The 24552-nt window shown below is 47.7% G+C and overlaps 1 protein-coding gene across 4 annotated transcripts in view; it reads right to left on the reverse strand.

Moving 5' to 3' along the window:
* Positions 1-10123: 10123 nt before the first annotated feature.
* IQCA1 (IQ motif containing with AAA domain 1) overlaps positions 10124-24552 on the reverse strand; it is a 162499-nt gene continuing 148070 nt past the window's right edge. For all 4 annotated transcript variants that reach the window (XM_070269560.1, XM_070269558.1, XM_070269561.1 and 1 more), the window contains 3 exons: positions 22543-22720; positions 15838-16076; positions 10124-10739 (listed from right to left, as the gene is read on the reverse strand). In XM_070269560.1, the coding sequence (XP_070125661.1) occupies positions 10611-10739; positions 15838-16076; positions 22543-22720 (546 nt within the window). In that variant the 3' untranslated portion in view covers positions 10124-10610. The remainder of the gene's footprint in view (positions 10740-15837; positions 16077-22542; positions 22721-24552) is intronic.

Here is a 24552-nt window from a genome sequence, read left to right on the forward strand (position 1 = left end):
CAAAGTCACTTGATGCCATGAGGAAAATAAAAAGATTTCTCTGCATAGGGCAGAAATAATTTGCAAGACCAACTTGGGGTAGAGTGTTCTCAAATGAACTCCAGTGGGACCACAGCTTTCAGAGGGCCAGGCAGGCACCCCCTTTGAAGAGCTGCGTAACAAAAGGCCCTGGTTGGGTGCATTATAATTTGCTCCAACCAGTTCCAAAGTACTCATATTTTCAATGATGTGAAGAGAAATACTAATGTCACAGGATGTGGGCATTGTGCTTAATATAAATACACACACAAAAGCTAAGCGAGGGTATTTTGGACGTCTTGTTGGGGAGGACGTAATTAAATTACATCCTTAGAGAACCCTTTGAAGTCTGTGGCTAACTGTTTTATATAAAGGTAACATTCCCCATCAGCTGATGTGTCAGTTGTAGAATTCTCGCAAATTGGCAAAGTCGCTGAGGCAGGATCAATTAGTTTCCACTTGGCTAAAATCTGTCTTTCAAGAGGGAGGATGTCATCCCCGCTCTGCCGTTTGAGTCAAGCACCAAGCTCACCCATGGGGATGAGGTACTGTGCTCCGTGGGCCTTGGGAGCCCCCTGGATCCATGAGGTCTTGGCTGCTGAGCACAGGCCCCCGCGTGTGCTGGGGGAGACACGGGTTTCTGGTTGGTGTCAGCTTCTGCTCAGGTCCAGCCCTGCTGGAGTGCCACACAGTGAGGTCTCGCCACCCTCTAAGCCCCAGAAACATTGGAGCGGGGCTGGTGGGTAGAACACCGCGTCTCGCTGGGTGGCTGGCATTGGAAGTGGCCCATGCTGCTCCACATTCAGGGTAGTTGGGTTGCAGGTGGCACCTCTGCAAACTCACTGTGGGTGTAGGTACTCCTGCAGTCTTGGATCCACTGGTTTCTCCCTATCCCAGGTCAGAGGGCTCAGCGTGGGGACCTGCCTTGCACCCCAGTCTCTTGGCTGACCTTTCTTTTGGTCTTCTCGTCAAACGCGGTCTTGTCTTTGAAAGTGCAAGGCTGGTTTAACACCCCCAAAATCCATCAATGACTACACAGCTATCAGAATGACTAAGTTGAAAACTAGTAACAATAGGGACACAAAATAGGACCAAAAAACTGCAACAGAGGACACAAAAGTAAAATAGCTATCACATAGGACACAAGAAAGCTGTAACCACAAAGCAGAAATTGATAAGCTAAGTTACGTTAATATTACGAACTTCTATTCATCAAAAGATACCACGAAGGGGCCGACCCTGTGGCCCAGTGGTTAAGTTCGTGTGCTCTGCTTTGGTGGCCCAGGGTTTCGCCAGTTGGGATCCTGGGCACGGACCTATATACTGCTCATCAAGCCATGCTGAGGTGGCATCCCACATCGTAGAGCCAGAAGGACCTACAATTAGAATATACAACTATGTACTGGGGAGCCTTGGGGAGAAGAAGAAAAAAAAAAGAAAAGAAGATTGGCAACAGATGTTAGCTCAGGTGCCAATCTTTTAAAAAAAAAAAGATACGATGAAGACAGTGAAAAGGCCACGAAGAAGGGGAGACAATATTTGCAACTCATGTACCTACAAACAGCTTCTGTTTAGAACATGGGAAGAAATCTAAAGTTGGGAAGAAAAAGATAGACAACCCCATAAAGAAATGGACAGGAATCTTAACAAGCATTTTACAAAAGAGTAGATCCAAATGGTCCCCAAGCTTATGAAAACATGAGCAACCTTGGCAGTCAGCAGGGAGAAGGAATTTAAAACCACTGTGCAGTGCCGTGACACCCACTCCAGAGTGGTGACTGCCTAAATGGCCGGCCACCCCAGGTTTGGGGAGGGTGTGGGCGGTATGGGGAAATTGGCACTGCCTTCTACACTTGATGATGCTCTGGGACGAGCAGTTGTCCTCCTAGTGTATCCATGACAGCAATGTGTGCACGTGTGCACCGAGAGATGCCCTTCGAGGTATCATGGCAACATCATTCATAAAAGTCCCAAACCAAACAAAAAAGACAGATGTTCATCAACAGCAGAACAGAAGCGTCACCATGGCGCATACAGAGAAATACTACATGGCAACAGAAACGAGTCAACTGTTGCTACGTAGAAGGACATGGAAGTGTCGCACAAGATACTGTTGATCAAAAGAAGCCAAACACAAAAGAATGCATGCTCTCTACTTCCATTTCCATGAAGTTCAAAACCGGGCAGAATTAACGTATGATGAATGTGGTCGGGACAATAGCCCCTTTGGGAGAGGGGAGGCCAGTAATTGGCTGGAGCCTGAGGGGGTCTTCTAAGGGGCCGGCGACACCTCCCCTTCATATCCTGGGTGGTGAGCTCTTTGCTGCACTTGTGCCCTAACTCAATAAAAACTAATGTTTGCCCCTCTCCTGGGTATTCGTTTTGATAAGAGACTATTGGAAAGTTTTCTTTCAAAAAGAGTCCCTAATGGCATATTCAGGCACAGTGAGAGAGCAAATATTAATGGGATTGTCCGAAGGGATGATTTCATTATCTTTAGTGCTTTTGCTGGAAAATATCAAACATCCTTGAATTTGTATGCTTGAATCCACATTCTCAAAATTGGAGATCATTTCCCACGTTTCCACTTGTGTAGAGGCTGGGCACTCAGCTAAAGTACATTTCTCCCTGTCTTTTGCACTTGGGTGTGGAAATGTGACTTCGTGGTGACCAAGGAAATGTAAATATGATATACACGCCATTGCACGCCTGGCCCATACAACCCTTCGATTGATCCTAACTGCTCTCCCCTGCCCCATAAGCTCTCAGGGGCTTAGCACAATCGAAGCTTCTCGGCCATTTGAAGTCCAGTTAGGGTTGAGGGAGGACTTCTCCATGGAGCCATTCAGGGCCTCACCTGCTCTCCTGGAGGATTGTACCTTCCAGTGCAGCTTGAAGGAGGACGGAAAACAGTTCGATATCTATCACGTCGGGTGGCGGTAAATAAAGTGGGGTTAATAAAAAATAAGGCAAGGTAAATGGACAGAGTAGCAGGATGGGAGCTGTCACTGGAGACAGATTTGACTGTCAAAGCAGTGCCAGCAAGATGCTAGGCTGGTGCAAAGAGCCTGCTGCCTCCTGGAGGATGCAGAGCCGGCCGACCTGCCCAGGGGGCCTCCGGAAGCGTACCGACACAGCCTGAGGAAGATGGCATCATCGGCCACTGATCAAAGACACAGATTGCCCCCGCTCTCTGAGATGAGGATGACCTCTGACCAGATGGGGCTCCAGCTCTCATGCTATAACTCTGGGACAAAAAATAAGCCAGGTGCTCAGAGAATCACATGCCTAGTGAGAGCACGCCAGCTCTGACCTCCAGCTGCCTACCTTTTGCGTAAGCATTGGGTTTTGCATCTCTCAGGATAAAACCCTTGGCATTCTGGTGCCATTTTCTGTTTACATGCTGAATATTCGGTGGTGTGTAAAGAACTTTGCCATGTCATATTTTGGGTGCCTTCTCAAGGATGTATCTAGAGCCTTGTGATTTGGGAGGCGTGGTGAACTGGCCATGGTCCACTTATCACAATGACCCTGATGATTGTCACGGGTTAAAGGTTAAGGAATATTCCGAACATCTCTCATCTCTGGGATGCTCGTTTCCTAAGGCGATAGGAGCTCAGAGCTAGAAGGACAGGCCCCAGATCACTGGGTTCTGCCTCCATCCTGCTCCTCCGAGCCACGGGGTGGTCCTGTGGGGTTGGGGAGGAGCCCTGTGACTTTGGGAAGATCATTAACCTCTCTGAGCCCTGCTTGTAAAGTGGAGATAGTTTCGGTTTTGGCTGGAGACGCACTCCCAGCGTGGTGACTGTCCATGGCGCTCTCCTGGGCTGCAGCCTCGGGCCCTTCCTGTCTGTCCTTGCTCCACCTGCAGGTGGGAGCTGTAGGGGTCTGTGTCAGCCTTTCCTGCCACAGCTGGGGTCTCCTCTGACTCCGGTGAGGAGCAGGAACCGGATGTTTTCACGGTGCACTCGCTCACTGTAGACAGTAAACACACTGCCCCTGCCCCCGGGGGGCCCTGGAGCACCTGCCTGTGCCTCTCCCCTGTTTGCTGCTCCCAGCGCCTGCTGTGGCCCTGGGTGAGGCCTGAGGCTCAGGGATGTAAGGGCCATGGGCATCTGCCATCAGCCCTACTGAGGAGATGGGGGCTGTGGGAGGAGTGTGTGTGTGTGTGTGTGTGTGTGTGTGTGTGTAGTATGTGTGTGCATGTGGGTATGCATGTGAATGTATGCATGTGTATTATGTAGGTGTGTATGTGTATGTGTGGGGTGTATATGCGTTTGTATGTGTATACATGTGTACCTGTATTTACATGTCTACATGTGTATGCATGTGTTTGTTTGTGAGTCATGTGTGTAGCGTGCTTATGTGTCCTGTGTACATGTATGTAGATGTGTGGCTGGACTGGCCCAAGGTCACCCAGCTGGTTTGTGAATTTGGACTGAGCCCAGCCCAGCCCAGCCTACCATGCGTTCTAAGAAATACAACCCTCCTCATAGCCCACACAGCGCACACTGTGCACACAGCACACACAGCACACTGGCTGATCTTCCTTATCAGACAGGCCGGGGCAAGGACTGAGGAAGGGTCGAGCAAGGCCAGCCAAGGGCTCCAGAGATGGAGCCAGGGGTATCCCAGAGGCGATCCACGGAGGTCTACCAGCCCCCAAACTTGCCCACAACAAGGGAAACAGAGCCGAGTGAAAGGGTTGGAGATGGAAGGTGGGGGGGGCCCTGTAGAGGGTCCCCAGCTTCTCACAGGACCTTTTTCCCCCGCCCTCAGGAGGCAGGCACTTCCCACTCCCCTCCCCAGCCCTCCCCCTTCGTCACAGCGCTGCACCATCATCTCGCAGAGGTAGAGACCTCCCCCAGGGCACCTGCTCCACTGGGCTGGCTCCACTTTGGGCATCAGAAGTACAGTAACTGAACAGCGAGCGGCGCTCACGGAGGAGTCACTTGGTGCTGGGCACTGTGTGGAGCGCACCGGTCAGAGCTGGGTTTCCTCTCCCCAGCAGCCCCATGAGGCGGAGATTAAATGCAGGCCCACGGAAAACGTGGAGCGCAGAGCCAGAAATGTGGGAGCTGGGCCCAGACTGCGCTCGGATCACCAGAACAGACAGCAGAGACTATTCCTAAAATGCCTAATCCCTAGGCCAAGAGAAAGAGCGAGGCCGGGTGCTGGTTTGCCATGGGGAGGAACTGGTTTAGTTGCCTGGGGTAAGGAGACCATCGTCTGACAATGAACCCAGAGTGTGGGGGCCAAACTCCCCAGACTCCTGGGTTCCCAGTTACTTCCCAAAGCCCAGAGTGAAATGTGCACCACTGACCGTCTACAAGCAAGAAAGAGTTACCGAGTGCATCCCATGTGCCAAGGGCCCCTGGACACACTGTCTCAGGCAATTACATGGGCGCTAAGTGCAGCTGTCGTGAAGAACCAAAGAATCAGACAGATCTGCCACTTCCATGTGGACTCTCAGATTCTCCATCCAAAAAGGGATGGAGCCGGGCAGCCGTCAGCCTCATCCCTGAGGCCAGGCCGGTTCCAGGGCACACAGCCCCATTGCACTGATCCGGCCTTGCACATTCATCGCATGACCATCTTATTAACGTCTCCTCCCCTACTAGGCTGCCGGGCAGTGCACGCCTGCATCCCAGTGCCTGGCACATGGAGGATGCCCAATGAAAGCCTTGGAGCAGCAACAAAGAATGGTGGCTATGGTGCAGCCGTCAATTCTCATGAGATGGAATTGTTGAGAGAACCACGCCTTAACAAACGAGCGATTCTAGTGGTGGAGACTTCAGGTGCTTGGAGACCCATATTTTGGGCCCCGGGGCCTTTTGGTTTTCCAAATCTCACTGGGTAGGGGGCTGCCAGTGTGGTTTCAAGTCCAAGGTTTTGTTAGCATCATGCCTCTCTTCAATTAAGATCTTCACTTTTGTAGACATCAGAAGCCACTTCTCTCAGAGGCTTAGATCCCAGAGTGTCGTTAGTGGCTGAAAATAGTGTCACTCTTGTCAAATAGCCCTGTGACACCTACACAATTACTGCCCTTGCATTGCATGTGGACGTCTGTTTAGGAAGAGTCACGAAGGTAGATTCTTGAGTCCGAGGGTGCTCTAAAACGGTTAGTTCTGAACGGAGGCGGTAGTTTAAGCCCCGCTGGTCTCAGGAATATCATCTCAGGGGACCGTGTTACCAGCCAATGGTTCTGGACCAGGAACCTGCTCATTCCTCAGGGCAGGCCAAGCACAGAGCCATAGACAGCTTCAATTCCACTTTATCAGATTCCATTCCACAGAGCGCTCCCTTAATGAGGGTTAATGACATTAATTACTGTCCCCTTCACTTAAGAAAATACTCAAGAGGAGCTAACTGGCACATAATGGTCCAGGAAGAGCTCAGGCCCCAGCAGAACTCCCACTAAGGGTCTGTTTCCCCTTACCTCTGCCAGTCCCTCCTCCCGCCCACCCCACCGCGCATGCCCCTCATTTTCCTGTCCTCATCTGGGGGCTGTCATTTCTCCTGTCTCCACGTCAGTTAAAAGGGGAGTTGCATCACATGACTGCACCACCTCTGCAAGGAGCTCTGGACCTTAAATGTGCATCACTGACAGCCTCACCGTTCGATAACCTGCCCTGGGGATGACGACGCAATGGGCATCCTCCCGCACGTCTGACGCGATGAGCAGCTCTTGCAAGGGCAACCTGGCAAGAGCTACCCAAATGCAAGGTGCACAGATAATTTGACCCAATAACTTCTCTTCTGGGAATTTGTCCTACAGATTTTTTTTTCCCCGTACATACCCACAAAGAAGAATGTATAAAGGTATTCATTGCAGCATTGATGGAATAGCCAAAGGGTGGACGTAATCCAAATGTCTGTCAAACAGTGGATTGGTTAAATAAATGACGCCCTATCCAGAAAGTGGGGTATTACACAGCTAATATAAAATGAGGCCAATCTATGTGTGCTGATACAAAACAGTATCCAAGATATGTTATTAAGTCTAAAGAGAAGGGGGGTAGAACTACATACATATATGATATGTTACCATTGTGTAAAAAAAAGTGGAATATATGTCTGTGTGATTGTATTCTCAGGTATCTACACATCCTCCGCCACACACAAAGCAGGAGGCTGTAGTGTAAACGCATATGTGCTGGGCTCCGGTGTGTTGATACTTTGCCCACTTTGCAGTGTCGTACAAGGGGGTCCACTCGGCGTGGAGCGGAGGGCAGCTGTGAGCAGGGCGAAGCCCGCTGGGGTGGGAGGCAACATCATGGTTCTTGGTAAGCAGGAGGAGGGGCTGGCTGATGCAAGCCACACGGAGCTAGAGAGAAAACCCAGCAGTGGGAAGCGCAGGAAGTCATAGTTTGGGAGAAAACAAAGGGACCAGTGGCGATCAGGTCTCAGTGAGAGTGGGCTGCCAGAAAGAGAGTGAGCACATTGGGAGGATATTTAGGCCATCTTTACCTATATATATATATATATATATATATATATATATATATATTTTTTTTTTTTTTTGGTGAGGAAGATTGTCCCTGAGCTAACAACATCTGTGCCAATCTTCCACTATTTTGTACACGGGATGCTGGCTTAATGAGTGGTGTGTAGGTCCACACCCGGGATCCGAATCCGTGAAGCCCAGACCGCCAAAGCCAACCACATGAACTTTACCACTACGCTACCCGGCCGGCCCCCATCTTTGCCAATTTTTAAGACTCAAGTTACTATAAAGCTGCAGCGTTCAATATAGAAGTCACACTAGCCACATGTGGCTATTTAAGTTTGAATTAACTTTAAATTAAAAAATCCAGGTTTTTCAGTTGCCGGCCACATTTCAAGTGCGTAACAGACCCGTGTGACTATTGGCTTCTCCCGTTGGCGAGCACAGACCTGGACCATTTCCATCCCCGCGGGAAGTCCCATTGGATGGGGCTGCTCCAAAGCACATGGGTCGGTTAAATTTCTGTCCTTTCATTGTCAATTGTTTATTTAAGCTTCACCAACACAAATTCGTACGAGTTCTGAAAAAGGATGCTTGTTAAACGGAGACCAAGTTAAACGGCGTTGTTTACTTTTCATGTTTTCATCAGGTTCATTTCTTCAGCGTCTAGATCCTCCTACTTTGCAATGAACATCAAATCCTTGAAGTTCTCTTCTTGGGTCAAAACCAAGAGTCTGTTTCCCACGATATGTGAAAGACAGGCTCTCCGGGCCACCATCCTGGAGAGAGGGATGTTACTGCTCTCTGGGGTTAGGGTGGGGAGTCTGCCCATCGCTCCGGCCAATCTGGGCCTCGGCCAGACACAGCCTGAAGTGGGTAAGGCAGCTCAGGCCCCCAGGTCTGCAGAAATTGGGGTTCCTTTGGTATGAGAAGGCAAGTCAATGGCAGGCACTCAGAAAGCGGAGTTTGTCCAAGAGGGCAGACTCAGAGTATTTTTGGTGTGTATAGAATGTGTCCAGAGTATGTGGGCCAATGGCTGCCTCTCTCCGTGCAAATTTGTGTCGGTGTCCCATACAGACACAGGCTGAGGGGTATGTGTTGGTGGCCAGAAGACCCCTGGGAACCACTGATGGTCTTGGGCATTGAAGATGCAGCCTCCTTGGGATCCAGGGAGACGCTGGAGATGTAGTGTGGTCTGTGCAGGAGGAGATTTTACGACATTCTCTGGCATAAGCAAAACCTGTCGGATGGGGGATTCCTAAATTTCAAACCAAATTCATCCTACCTCAACCTGTGTTCTCACCACAATTTAGAAGCAGGTTATTTACTACCTTCCACGAAATAGTCTTTCATATTCTTACAAAATTATTTCTCTCTTTTTAAAAAATTATTTATTGAGGTCATTTTGGCTTACAGCATTGTGAAAATTTCATTTGTACTTTATTATCTATCAGTTCCTGCATAGACTGCATCGTGTTCACCACCAATAGTCTAGTTTCCATCCGTCACCATACGTATGTGCCCCTTTACCCCTTTTGCCCTCCCCTCACCCCCTTCCCTTCTGGTAACCACCAATCTGTTCTCCTCACCTATGTGTTTCTTTAATTTATCCTTCACTCTTACTTTTCTGTTCTTTAATCTTTTTCTTATTTAGCATTAACTTTTTTTGTTTTTTTGAGGAAGACTAGCCCTGAGCTAACTACTGCCAGTCCTCCTCTTTTTGCTGAGGAAGCCTGGCCCTGAGCTAACATCCATGCCCATCTTCCTCTACTTTATATGTGGGACGCCTACCACTGCATGGTGTGCCAAGTGGTGCCATGTCCACACCCGGGATCTGAACCAGTGAACCCTGGGCTGCTGAGAAGCGGAACATGTGAACTTTTTACGCTGTGCCACTGGGCCGGCCCCTAGCATTAACTTCTTCATTTAGGCTTTCTCTTCTCCACATTTACCCTATTTTTTTTTTTTTTTGGTGAGGAAGATTGGCCCTGAGCTGCCATCTGTTGCCAATCTTCCTCTTTTTTTCCTCTCCCAAAGCCCCAGTATGTAGTTGTATATTCCAGTTGTAAATCCTTCTAGTTCTGCTATGTGGGATGCCACCACAGCATGGCTCAATGAGCAGTGCTAGACCTGCTCCCAGGATCCGAACTGGTGAACTCTAGGCTGCTGAAGCAGGGTGTGCAAACCTAACCACTACGCCAGAGGGATGGCCCCCACATTTACTCTATTTTTATGGAGCAGTTTTCATGCAGTCATGGGCCTGCCAAGGGTTCAGTGCTTCTCAAGAGCAGTAGACTGGGAATTAACGGGAATTATTTCAGTGCCAAAGTTTCAAATATTAGCTGTGTGGCCCTGCGCCTTAGTTTCTCCATCTTCAAAGTCAGAAGACTGAAATATAGTCACGCACAGCGTGATGACGTTTCAGTCAACAATGGACCGCATATACCCCGGTGGTCCCGTAGATCAGTACCATGCAGCCAGGTGTGCAGCAGGCTCTACCATCCAGGTGTGTGTAAGTGTGCTCTGTGATGTTCACACAATGACAAAATCGCCTAATGATACATTTCTGGAAACATATCCCTGTTGTTAAGTGATGCTCAACCCTAGTTAATTTTGCAGGTCTTTTTTTAGCTCCAGCAACCAAATTACTGAGTCATTCAAGGACAACAACTTTTATTCCATTATATAAAATATATTAATAGAGCAAAGAGTTAATTTATTAAAATATGTGCAAGATAATATACTATATATGGATTAATAATTAAAACTAGTGTATCGATAGACCCAAATTACTTACTGGCTGTCAACTTAGAGTGTTTTCTAACTATCAAATTTTAAACTTGTCCAGTAGGACGGATGAGATGGAGTATCAACCTGAAAAGATTGCGGAGAGTGTGAAGAGTGAATTTTGTTTCTATACAAACTGTACATGGACTAAGGAACAATTACAAATTCTAGAAACAACTGCTACGGACAACTATCTTGGGGTACAGCCTCCTAAAGATCTCACTGAGCGGATGCAGAGCTGAGGAGCTGGTGGCAGGAGCCGGGTCGGCTTCAGACGGGCAATGGCGAGTCTCCTCCCTGGAGAGTCGGGCCATCTCCATCCCTGAGAGACGTGCAAGGATGGCTCCTCAGAAGGGCCTTACTTTTTCTTTTTCTCCTTTCTTCCTTTCTTTTCCTTCTTTTTCCCTTTATCCTTTTCCTTTTCTGTGGTATCTCCCGTTAACGCCAAGGCTCGCTTTCTACCCATAGGGGTTTTGGAATACCAATCCTGGAAGAAAAGCGATGTTTAGAAAGATATCAGAATGACATCAATTCACCGGAATCCTCCTAAAGACAAAGAAAAGCTTGCTAAGAAGGAAGGAGCAAGCGGCATTAAACTTTGGGCATTTAATGTACGTTTAATACATTCTTTCTTAGGGGATGCTCCAACCTATATTTCTACATGGTTTGAAACTTCTATCTCAAGGAGTTAACACCTGCAGAGAATTACACCAAATCTAACCAACAACCCTTCCTGACTAAGTCCCCAGATTTCCTGGGGATCTTAGGCTATCTTTTTGTTTTTTTGAGGAAGATTAGCCCTGAGCTAACTAACGTCAATCCTTCTCTTTTTTGCTGAGGAAGACTGGCCCTGAGCTAACATCCATGCCCATCTTCCTCTACTTTATATGTGGGACGCCTACCACTGCATGGCGTGCCAAGCAGTGCCATGTCTACATCCGGGATTGGAACCTGAGAACCCCAGGCTGCCAAGAAGTGGCAGGTGCAAACTTAACCGCTGTGCCACCGGGCCGGCCCCACTCTTAGGCTATCTCGAGGGTGTAGGTTTTCTTGGTGATGTGAATTTCCCCCATGGTTCACCCATGGCCACTAGAAGCTGGACTGGTGGCCATGTGTGGATCACAAGAGTCCATACACTCTGAGGGAGACTGTTGGAAACACGGCTGAAACACTGAGCCAAAATACCAACACAGCACTTTTTAATTGCAACTGGCCCTGTGATGGCATCTTCCGCAGCCTTCACATTTTATTTGAAACCTGAGAACCATCTTGGTTTATGCACTTCATCCCAGTAATACTTCACTGAGTGACCATACTATACGTTATTTACCAGTTCTACCATCAATGCACATACAGGTCATTTCCAATTTTTTTGTCATCATGAACAATGTTGAAATTTCACAATTTTGACGTATCTCCTTGCATACACGTGAGAAAACTTGTCTAGGGCATAAGCACAGAAATAGAATTGCTGGGGCTGTGGGTCACGTGCATCCAGAATCTTACTTGATATTTCCAAGTTGACCTCTCAAGTGGCTGTGAGCGGGAAGCTACCTCAGTCTTTGTTTGTCTTACAACGTCTTTATTTCCTCCTGTCTCTTGGATGCTAGTTTAGCTGGATACAAATGGCACGTAGACAGCTATTTCTCCTGAATACTTTGCAGATGTTGCCGTCTTTTGGCCTCTATTGTTGTCAAGGAGCCATCTGAGTTCCCAACTGCTGTGTCTTTGCAGGCAATCTGGTATCTTTTAAGACTGACTTGTTATCTTGTTCTCAGGTTCACGATAACGTGTGTAGGTGTGGATTTATTTTTATTCGTTCTGCTGGTCACTCAGAGTTTGCTTTTAACCTGAGAACTCATGTCTTTAATTCAGGAAAATTCTCAGCAAACATTTCTTCAAATAGTTGTTCCTCTGATATTTCTTGTGTTCTCTTCTTCTAGAACTTCTATTAGTTGGGCCCTTAGTTGCACTTTACAAATTTTATCTTTTTGTCTCTCTGTGCTGCCTTCCAGGGGAGCTCCCCAGGATCATCTTCCGATCCACTAATTTGCTCTTTGACCATGTCTGGTCTGAAGTTCATACTTCTTCTATTTTTTTTCCTCATTTTATGTTAGTTACTATATTTTTGTGATTTTTTTTTTTTTTTGATGAGCAAGATTGACCTTGAGCTAACATCTATGCCAATCTTCCTATTTTTGCTTGAGGGAGATTGGTCCTTGAGCTAACACTTGTGCCAATCCTCCTCTATTTTGCATGTGGGATGCTGCCACAGCATGGCTTGATGAGCAGTGTGTAGGTCCTTGCTGGGATCCGAACCTGAAAACCCCAGGCCCCCAAAGTGGAGTGTGCGAACTTAACCACTACACTCCTGGGCTGGCCCCTCTTTTTGTAATTTTAAAAAATAATTCTCTCTTTTTATTCCATTTCTGCCCGTCTTTGTTTCAGAACTGTGTGTACATTTCTGATAGAAATCATGCCTTCATTAATTTTCCTGAACATCTTAATGACACTAATTTAACCATTTTTGTCAGATTGTCGTTAGCACTGGATTTCCTCACATGTTCTGGAATTTTGGTTTCCCGCTTCATTTTGAGTGGGAAGCCCTGTTCTGGCCTCTGTCTCTCATTCTTCCTCCTTCCCCAGCAGGCTTGCAGTTGCTTCTATTGGTCCTCTGAACCCAAATCCACAGCCGGGCTTTCTAACGGTGTTTTGAAGTTGGTTCCCATTGGTGATGTTGGTTATCACAGAAGCGGCAACGGCTGCCATTTCATCTTCCATGACTCCTAATCATGCTCTGTTTCCATCCCTCATTTTTCTCTGTGCCGCATGCCAGGCATATGGCTGCCCCTGAGTTTGAGATTTATCTTTGTTTCTGGCACTTGGGGATTATCTCATCCTTCTCTGAGCTTCGGCTCTGTTTCAGAGGAGAGCGAGACGGCTGAGTCCTTCAGGCAATGAACTCCTCATTCACTGAGACACAGTAGAGACCACGGCTAATAAAAGCGGCTTTGGAGTAAGATTTGAATTTCAGCTCTGCTTCTTTCTAGCTGTGTGACCCGGAACAAGTTACTTTGCCTCTTGTGTTTTCCATTCCTGCAAATTACCACAAACTTAGTGGCTTAAAATAAAACATTTATTATCTGACAGCATTGCAGGTCAGAAATCCAAAATGGGTCTCACGGGGCTGAAATCAAGGCGCCTGCAGGCTGGGCTCCTTTCTGGATGCTCCGAGGAGAATCTCTTCTCTCGCCTTTTGTGGTTTCCAGGGAGCACCTGCCCTGTCTTTGATTCTCTCTTCTGATTCCCTCTTCCACCTTTTATGATTACATCAGGGTCACCAAGATTATTCAGGAAAATCTCCCTATTTCAAGGGCAGCTTCCTAGCCACATTATTTCCATCTGCAGCCTTAATTCCCCATTGATGTGTAACCTATTTACAGGATCCAGGGACTAGGGTGTGGACATCACTGGGGGGGGGGGGGCACGATTCTGCCCACCACACCTCTCTAACTCAGTTTCCTCCTTTGTAAAATAGAGGGATTGTGAGGCCTAAATGCGTTAACAGAGGGCCTGGCCCAAAAGTAGTTGATGAATATTAGCTAACAGTATTATGATTATTACCATCATTCTTATTAACTATTTTCCCATCATGTCCGTGGGGCAGGGTGCAATGTATCAGGAGAATCAGCAAGACCATCAGCTGGCATGTCATCAGAAGGACAATTAGGTCAAAATTTCTGAAGGCAATAATGTTCTGCCTGATTACAAGCAACTACAGCCACAGCGTCATTCCATCCATCCATCTGCTGGATAAATTTGCCACCAAACAGGTTTACTGAACATCTAGTTGGGGGCCAGGCTCTGTGCCAAGCCCTGGAGATATGGGGGGATGGGGCTAGTGGTCATGGTGGTCAAATGATTCGGTTTCCTTAAAAAATGAATAAAGTGGTCAAATATGCCAAGAGCAGATGTGAGAAGCATATGTGTTCTCATATGCCACTTCAAAATGGCAGCATTTCTTGTCTTAAGAGTATGATTGGTTATTGTCACTGGACCTCCAGCACCTGTAACAGATAGACAAGCTTCTAGAAATCACTTTAGAAAGTTAAAACCCCAGCTTAGAGAAGGCATAGCTTTTAACCGTTAAACCTAGCCCCTGAAAATCAGGAGAAAAATTACTAATCTAGAAAGGAGAAAAAAATTGGAAATTTCAGAAAAGAAAGTGTCACTCGAGGAGGATAAATATTTGCAATTACTACAAAGAAGGATTAAACAGTTAAGAAGAATATTAATTCAAATAGTTGGCAAAAACTCCAGCTTGGAGTGGGAAATATTTTTTTTTCCGTTTTGCTAGAGCAGGGTTTAGCAAACTGGCTGATGGGCCAAATTGGGTCTGTTGCTTGTTTTTGCAGATAAAGTTTTACTGGAACGGAAAGCAGCCACGCCCATGCATTTACATCCTGTCTTTGGATGCTTATGTGACATGATGCAGGGTTGAGGAGTTGTGACAGAGCCTGCATAGCTCTGAAAGCCTAAAATATTTACTCTCTGGCCCTCTGTGGAAAAAGTGTGCCAACCCTGGTGCTAGATCATTAGTGCCGGGATCAGTATTGTGACTATTTCTCACCTTCCCCTGAAGCCTTAGTGACAAAGCTGGAGGATAGCACGGTTTTTAGAGTTGGTGGAAAAGTGATACATCATAGAGGCAAATGTTCTTAATTTCAAGCAGGCCTCCAGAGACACGAGGCTGAACGAGAATTCTGATTCTCCTTCTGACAGTATGGCCAACATTGGGGTGGGTGTCATTGCATGGACATAATTTTCCTCCTTGTCTTCCCAGCTGGCCAAGGAAACTACCTTCAGGTCCAGAAAGAGAACACAACTGTGTTCATTTTGATTAAAAGGATTTTGAGGAGAGCCCGCTGGCCTGGGCATCAGGGACCAGGGTTCTAAGGTCGATTGTGCTGGAATAACGGACACAACTCTCTGCAACTTCTTTTTCTTTTATAAAAGAAGGATTTGCAAGAGTTGATGCTCAGAGTTTTCTCCAGATCTAAAAAATTCTGTGGACATCTCAGAATGTATTCAAAACTTAGAAAACTCCATTTTGGTGAGTTCTCTTGTGACTGACCATTGCAAGTGCACTGAAAAATGAAGTGGACCATGACAAAAACAACATTGGCTTGAAATATACTATTTAGGGAATGCTTTTCTCTAATCAAAACTTGTTCCATTATGTGAAATATGAAATAAAAACCAGTGAAAGCCAAGAAAAGGGTGTGTGTGTGCGTGTGCGTGTGCGTGTGTGTGTGAATCCAATGGTTTCAAAGCTGCTACTCAATTCTGCAATCTGGATGTTAATTTATAAGGTCATGGACCACAATTTTCCTAAAATTTGGAAGACCCATGCTTTACTGCTAAAGCTGGAAAGATTTTGTGATGCAAAAATTTCGAGTTTCCAAATTTCATTGCATATGGTGGAGTTCAAACTCATGGACCTTAGCAGATTCTCTAAAGGGAGGGAGGGGGTAATGTGACAAGTGTTTGCTGCTAAGATCTGGTCATACAATCATTCCATTTACCTTAAAGCTCTCTTCTTCCTCTTGGTATACCGGACTCATGCTGGTTATGGACTCAATAAACTCGATTGCTGTGAGCGGTTTATGAATTTGCTGGTGGATCCTCCGGTCCGTGAGCACACCCTTAACCACCTGGACTATGTGACCTTGGGTGAAGCCATCGGTGACCTTCGCCAGGCAACTTATATTCAAGGCATTAGTAACGACTCCTCCATTGCGTTGAATGATCTCTTTCCACAAAACTGTTGTATCCAAGATGGCGGAAAAGACAGAGAGAGCAAGGGTCACCATGGAGAAAGTGATATTAATCTAGTTTCAGCACGAGGTTGGATCTCATCAAGAAAGGAATGCCCAGGAGATCTATGTCAACTTATTAAAACTCAAATGAGCCGAGAGCCACATAACTAAATGCTTTCATCTGAGTGATTTTCAACCATGAGACACACATGTCGATGACCTTCAGGTCTATGGGTCCACAAGTCCTTGTGAACTGACAGAAAAATTAAACCACAGTCAGTATCACGTCAGTGTGGTACCTTTAAAGATGTTCAAAATCTTTCAAAATTGGAAATTCACATAGGGTGTAGATGGGATCTCTGCTCATCAGAATATTATATTTTCCAAAGTGTTTGGCTAAGTAGGAGTTTGATTTTTTTTTTTTTTAGCTATAAAGTTCATTTCTTACATTATTGTTATTATTATTTTGAGGAAGATTAGCCCTGAGCTAACATCCGCTGCTAATCCTCTTTTTTTGCTGAGGAAGACTGGCCCTGAGCTAAACATCTGTCCCCATCTTCCTCTACTTTATATGTGGGATGCCTGCCACAGCATGGCTTGACAAGCAGTGTGTAGGTCTGCACCTGGGATCCGAACCAGTGAACCTCAGGCCGCCAAAGCGGAACATGCGAACTTAACCACTGCACCACTGGGCTGGCCTTCTTACATTATGTTTATATGGAATGATGTAGATTGGAATTAGAATTGGAATGCAGATTCCAATTTCCATTAGCGACTGCCAGGCTCCGTTCCCTTTGGGTGTAAGACACTGTATTATACATTGTATTAGATAGAGCAGTTTGACCCTTATTCTCTTCCCCATCAGCTGCAAACACCCATAGGCTGACTGATCTACTGGATGGGTGCTCGGCTATTCTCTGGGTTAGTGGGACCTGGGGTAACCGAGAGATTTCACTTAGAACACGGGGATGTTGTGAAAATGAATTATGAAATCATTCTTGATGCTAACTTTGGAGATAGAATGGACTCCTATGCAACATTTGAAATGCTACACTTAGAGAACCACCTCCATTCTGCAAAGAGAGGTTTCAGGAAAGTAAACGAGTGTGGCTGCTACTCGTTCAGTTGCATCCAGACAGCGAGGAAAGGGGAGGGCAGTGGCCAGGCTGTGTGTCTCAGAGCCAGTCTCAGCACTGGGAGGATCTGGGCAAACGTCTCCAAAGCATTCTGACCTTCTTTAAGGAATATTTGAAACAGTTTTTAAAAAGATGACCGTTACTCCGTGATCTGAGCACTGTCAGGTGGTTAAATGATCACATCACCCAAACACATGGATCCAAAAATACTGAAATGAAAAGCTGCAATTGCTGTCAAGGACTAGAATGACTTGTAATGGGGGCATCAGGGTTGAGAGCTGCAGGGAGACCAGCGGGGGACACAGGGGACCCCAAATTAGCCTAAAGTGACATCTACCCCGGATCTACTCTGCTACTCCCTTGGTGGGTTTACTTGAGTTTGAGCCAGTCTTGGGTTTACCTGTAAAACGGGAGTAGAAAAGATTTATTTCTGAGGCTGCTGTGAGAAATAAGTAAAAAATATATAGAAAGCCTTTGGGAAAGCGCTGCTCCAGCGTATGGCGGGCACTTTATTTCCAGAAGCTGTATCACTGTTGTCCTTGTAAATGTTATTATTATTATTAGTCATTCCATTTCGTACCGAAGTTTCCTGATGCTCGTTAAAACATCAATTATAAAAGATAACACCAAATAAACTACGAATATTTCAAAGCGTACTTGTGTAAAGAGAGATTGCAGCAGATGAGGATTGCCCTCAGTTAAATATAACAACTGTTGTAGAGTTAGAAATCGGAAAATAAACAGCGACACCAACAACCAGACAACATCATCCCTTGGGATCGAGTATGTCTCCAGTCCAAATTTATAACACCTAAAAAAAAGTGCCGAAAGGTCTGAGTGGTGACTCTGCAGGCTGAGAAGGGAACAGGTTTAACGGGAAAGTCACAGGTGACAGCCCCTAAAGCTAAGGACCCAGTAGATAGCCCAGGCTGGGGACGCAGAATAGCTTCAGCCTTGGGCACCCATGGGCAAAACTCCTACATGGAGCAGACCAGCCCGTGGGCGAGCAGTGAGGGCCAAGGGCTCCCCAGCAACAGACAGTCAGCTTGCTCCCTTGCCCCCCATCCAGCTACAATAGTCAGAGCCTTCCAACCTGCCAATCAGAGGGATCTCTCTAAGCCAAGATTCCTGAGTAACGGAGCAAAAAACTCCCATTGTTCTGGTAGAATGTGACCATGCAAACGCACCACTGATCATCTAAAATGTATGATAGTTGGTATTCACGTAGAGTTTGATCAAGATTCCTTGAAATACGTAAATCATTGATTACTTCCCAAAGCTCACCATTTTTTAATGGCGGCGCAGTAAGTGAACTCTGTGGAGGTTGTCACAGCGATGGGGGGACTTGTTCACCTGCCATAGTCATCTCTAGATCCAGAGAATGGGAAAGAGAATCAGGCTTAACATCCCTCTCCTGTTTGATGAACTAGACGTACTAGCCTTTCAAAGAATAGCTTCTACCCCTTTTCCAAAGCCACCGGCTCATGGGTTCTTGATCCTTTAATAGTTGCTGTGAGGCTAAGAGGGGGGTCAGGTGCAGAGTGAGTCACGGCCTGTGGGCTCATTGAGGTGGGAGCCCTATAGCCAGTACTGGAGCCAAAGGCAGGCTGCTGAGTCTTGGGCCCACAAGTGCAGGTGGAGAACACAAAACTACAACATGCTGGGGGTGGCACTGGGTGTGGTGCTGAGGACCAGAGGCCAGGGACTCGAGAGGGCTGAAGTCAGTGGAGGTGCTCTCCAGGCCGGGGGCTGTATCTTACCTCCCCCTCTTGGATGCAGAAAGTTCCTCCTCCTTCAGACTAATCTACCTTTCTCCTCCTCCTTAGACTGAAAGGAGTCTGGTCCTCGGGCCCCCTTCTCCGCTTTTGGCATTCCAAATGGATTCCATCCTGCCTAGTGCTTGAGATGATGTATGTAGTATCTTAAAATTCACTTTTATTTGGGATTTTTCAAAAGCACGAGAAGTAAATAATATGATTTAGGGGAACTTCTGGTCTCTGAAGCCTAGCATTCCAGAAAAATCAGAAGATGTGGACTGGACTTATCCGACCAGACACTGGGTCTGGGGTGGGGACCTGTAATGAATTGGGTTATTAGCGAACAGACCCCAGGGAAGAGAGGCAAGAGGAGGAAGCATTAGGAATGTGGAGTGAAGGAAGCCCAAAGGGATTTCTGGGCACTAGACAAGGCATTAATCAACCTTGGGGGTGGACATTCTGTGCAGAGACATTGTGAAGGAAGCAGCTAGATTTGGGGAAAGGAGGTGAATGTTGAATTATATTTGGTAAGCCTCAAGGACTGTGTTTCCTCAGGCTGAGCCACTCTTCGCTTCTCAGACCTGTCACTCCCTCACACCGCCTCGGGGAATTTGAGAAGTGGGATGGTGAGTGTGCCTGCGCACCTACGGCACTCTGCCGCCCGTAGATAGATGGCCAAGCAAAGGCCCAAGTTATGGATTTGCAGCTCATGCTTTATGGGCTGGAAGAGACCATTTTTGATCACTGCAAAGACAGGAACAGTCTTTCTTCAAGATGGATGTGCCAGCCACTGTGGCTGTGAAAACTTCAAGGTCACTGGAGGAAATGTTGCACAGCATTTATGATGGCGGCAAGAATGGCGGTCTGAACGAATCACCACGCGAGAAAGAAATACGTGATAAGCATGTGGTTTAGTGGACAGAGCCCCGGGCCCGAGACGACTGCTGTGTGCAGGCCTGTCCTCTGCCCAGAATGGAAGGGAAGCTTTCTCCTTCCTCCCGCGTGATGCTGCCGTGAGGAGGTTCAGGCTGGAATCTGAAATGGGATCTGAGTCCCTCGAGGTGCCTAGCATTTTATCAAAAGGACACAATTGTCCCTGTTCGATATCAACAGGGCTATCAACAAGAGCCTCTGGTTCTGTCAACAACAGAAACTATTCCATCCAAAGTCAAGAAGCATGCTCTGGCCCCTCAAAATTAATAATACTCTAGCTTACTCCATTAAGATCGTTTAAAATAGATATATAATACAAAAAAAAGACAGAGCGTGAGAGAGGAAGTCTGACCAAGGAGAATGAGAGCGGGGAAGCTCGGATAGAGCCGGGAGCGGGGAATCCTCTGCAGTGACTCTCAGTGGGCTGTGACTGCTGATGCTCACCCAGCTCTGTGTAGACACCTTCCATCCCTGTCTCCTTGAACCTTAGGGGCGCCATGCGAGCCCTTCTGGCAGAAGAACTGTTGGCCCCATCTGGGTCTAGTCCCTAAAATCTCCTGTGAGTTCCTCCAGAATGTCTTTCTCTCTTCCTTTGGTGCTGGCTGGATGCAAAGGATCCAGTGGAGGGCTTGAGGCCCTAGAAGATGGAGAAGCCACTGGACGGAGGGAGAAATGACTGGGAGCAAAGTCTTCTGTACTTGGCGTGTAACATTGATTCATGAAGCCAGGATCGCAATACATCGAGACAGAAATGAGTGCACATTGCGAATGGAGTGGTTAATAAGCTAGGAGTTTATCATATGTGGGGAGTAGAGGATTGCTCTTTCAGCAAGTAACATTGACCAGGAACTTAAGACCAACCAGAAAGGACCATATAGTCCCTCTGTTTTGGCAGTGGTATTGTGTCTGGAGAAAGATTAATAGAAACCAAGTCTGACCTAATCATGTTTACTAAGACCATTAATACTAACCACTGATACCACACCACCACTGCCGCCATCACCTCTACCACCACCACCACCGTGACTACCATCATCTCCATTACTACCATGCCGCCACCACTACACCACCAACCTCCCCAGTGTCCCCCTCACAACTGCCAAGGTGACTACCATCATTTCCATCACTGCCATGCTGCCACCACCATCATGACCATTTCCAACACTGACACCACCATTACCATCTCTACAAATCTATCACCATCACCACCAACACGGGAGGTAAAGACGACCCCTCAGTGAGCCACACCTACGGTATTCACACCCTTGTATAGTTGCTGCCTTTGAATCTGGGCTGGCCCTGTGACTGGTTCTTGACCAGCAGAGTGTGGCAAAAGTGACTGTGTGACTTCTGAGGCTGGGTCACAAGATCGTTCCAGCTTCTGCCTGAACCTCTTGAAACGTTTGCTCTTAGGGACCTAGCCACTGTGCTGTGCAAAGCCACATGGAGAGGCCAGGTGTAGGCTGTCTGGTCAACAGCCCCGGCTGACCTCCCAGCCGACAGCCCCAATCAGCTCTAGTCACAGCAACGAACTACCTTGGATGTCCAGCTCTGTGGAGTCTTCATATGACTGAGTCTAAAGTGACATCAGATCACAACATCTTGAGATATTTCAAGGGAGAGCTCCTCCGTTGAACCCAGGGAACCCTCAGAATAAGTGTTGTTTTAAGCCACTGGGGAGGTTTGTCACACAGCAAGGGATAACAGAAACAACCACCAGCACCACCACGGCCATTCGCCACCCCGCCATGTTCTCCTCCGCAATCACCACCACCACCATCTTCTCTTCCTCTGTCTCCAGCACCGCCACCCATGCTCTCCCGGGAGCTGAGATGGTGCTAGACATTCTGCTAACCTCATACAAGGGTCACAGCAGCCCTGTGAAGTGTCAGTTCTCCCACTTAACAGATGAGAAAATGCAGGCTCAGATGGTCAACCAACTTGTCAAGGTCGCCCAGCTATTCAGTGGCAGAGCCCGGATTCAGAACCCGGTCTCATCAGAGCCCAGATCTCGTGGCTCTTTCCAAGGTCATTGCACTGCCTCCCAGGGTCACGTTTTTCTATTGCTGCCGTTCAAAAATATGTTTCCAAATAAGTGGATTCTGAATCTGTCTAATCAAGAAGAAAAAAACTAGAAAAAGTAAGTTCTGATGGTAGTTAATATTTATTTTAAGTAAGTCAACCTGCTCCTGGATTCATACTTTGAGGCTGGAAAAATGAAAAAAAATCAACCTGGTGGAAAGAAGTGGTGCTGTCCGAGAGAGACACCATCACCACGGTACAAGATAAGTGACCCTAATCTACCTGACAGAAGAGAAATCACACCCACAAGGGCATTTGTCATCTGCAGGGCCAAAAATAATAATCCTTGTCCAGTTTCCTTTAGTCGTGGATAAAAAGGAATAAGTTAACAACAGAACAAAGACGTACATTTTGCTTTTATGACCCAGCTGTTGACATCCCCGGAGCAGAGCATGGCTGACATCCAGGTGCGCACATCCCTCCAGGGCACGTGCTCCCCTAACGTCACCTTGTGACAATCACTGGGTGACAAGGGCCACCCTCCTGGCTTCACATGCTTGCAAGCTGACACTGGACAGCTCAGCCTCAGTTACCCGGCCTGGGAAGGGGCTGGGGGTACTTGCCATATCTAGAAGCATAGTCTGGTCTGGGAATCAAAATAATTTTTTGGTAAACCCTGCAGAAGGACTGAAGTTCAGCATCGAAAGGACGCTTTGTGGTCCCCACAATCAGAATCCTGTCGTCCGGCTTCAAGAGTTTCAGGATTTTGGGGAGCTGTTTTTTCAGGCGTTTTGGTTCCATCTGGGAGAAAGAGAGAGGGAAAAAAAAGCATGAGCCACACATAGAAAAAAGAATTAAGAACTACAGACCATCTGCGGTGAGAATGCCCTGCGGCATACGTTGGTTAGAGCCATTGCACAGCTCTAACAAACACAATTTCTTACACCTGGTCCCGGGCCGGCTCTCGGGATGTGTTTCCTACTTCGGGTGATTTGAATCTCTCGCACATCCTGTCCTCAAGCTCTGTATTCAGATTTGGAAAGGAGCAAGGAAGGAAGCACCTGACGGAATGTTCTAGCACCTTAACCCTGAGAATGGAACACAGTGGTGGATTTCCAAGCGGAAGGAAGCCGGCTGGGGTTGAGAATTAGTTTGTGGTGCTCTGCGTCCCTCTGAGCTGTTCTGAGGGTGAACTCAAGATTTCCTTTGCTGACGGCGGTGACAATGAGGGACCGGGGTCCTGGATCTCACATCTGAAAAACACCTGCTTCTGCAAGAGCTGGTTCTGTGAAACTTCTCTCTCTGAAGCAGTTCGGAAATAGTTTGAACCTGAATTATTTTAGTATAATCTCAGCACTAAAGAGGGAAAAGAGTGGGGCCAGCCCGGTGGTGCAGTGGTTAAGTTTGCATGTTCCACTTCTCGGCGGCCTGGGGTTTGCCGGTTCGGGTTCTGGGTGCCGACATGGCACTGTTGGGCATGCCACGCTGTGGTGAACGTCCCACATATAAAGTAGGGGAAGATGGGCATGGATGTTAGCTCAGGGCCAGTCTTCCTCAAAAAAAAAAAAAAAAAGAGGGATAGGAGCAAGATACGAGGTACCCCAGGGAGGATGATTTCTAGCCTGTGGGGGGCGGGGGTCAGATTTGGTCATGTTGCCATAGCAACACACGGGCTTTGAATTAACCTAGTCTGGCACAGCGGAAGCTGGGTAGGAGGAAGGAGAGGTGATGCAGAGGACCTCCAGAGAGATGCCCAGGCACAGTCTTGGCCATTTTTGCTCCCATTTGGCTCAGGGGTAGTTGAGCGAATCAGAGTCTGAATGTTACACCAGAGAGTGACGGGTCCCACCCGCCTGGCTTTCCTGGAGCAGCGCTGAGCACACTGTGTACACACGGTAGAGCCCAGACACCTGCCGTTTGGGCCACCAGTGGGAGAGAGCCCTGCATGCAGGAAGGGCCCGTGACTCTAGGGCAGGGAGTGGGTGCTTGATAAATTCCACCCTCAGGAATAAAAGTGAACAGCAGCGTGTTGGAGCCACAGCGGGCAGGCAGGAGTGACAGAGCTGTGCATGATCTATGGGGCCTTTGGGACAGGGACACTCACGTGCTATGGAACCCTGTTCCACGGGAGGCCCTTTGGTTGGCCCAGTCTGTCTTGGAGTCTGGCCCCGCAGAAGTGGGAGTCAGGGCTGGGACCCGCCAAACTGCTCTGCACAGGGGAGGGGAAGTGACAGGTGTCAGAGTACCACCTGGAGGGCTGGGGTGCCTGCAGAGATGGGAGACGGTGAGAGAGGGGTCCCTCCAAGGAAGGGTGAGGGGACACCCCTGGGGATGAGTGGCTGGACCGGGTTCTGAAGCGTGAGGGTGTCCACTCCATGCTGTGAGGCTGTTGGCCATGCAGCGCCTGCCGTGGTGGTTTGCATCCTTCCTCTCTTCTTCCTTTGGACCAGTGAAAAGGCCAAGTTCCATGTGTGGATTGACAAGGCGCAGATAGGCGCTAGATGAAGAAGAGCCATGTCCCCGGGGTGGGGGGTGGGGGGGCGTTGGGAGGAAAGCCTGGTGGGAAGCTGCAGAAGCTTGGGGGAGCTTTGGCTCTGGGGCTTATCTTGATCTCCAAGGAGGGGACAGGCAAT

Source organism: Equus caballus, chromosome 6, assembly GCF_041296265.1.
Source record: "Equus caballus isolate H_3958 breed thoroughbred chromosome 6, TB-T2T, whole genome shotgun sequence".
In the NCBI taxonomy this organism is placed as follows: Eukaryota; Metazoa; Chordata; class Mammalia; order Perissodactyla; family Equidae; genus Equus; species Equus caballus.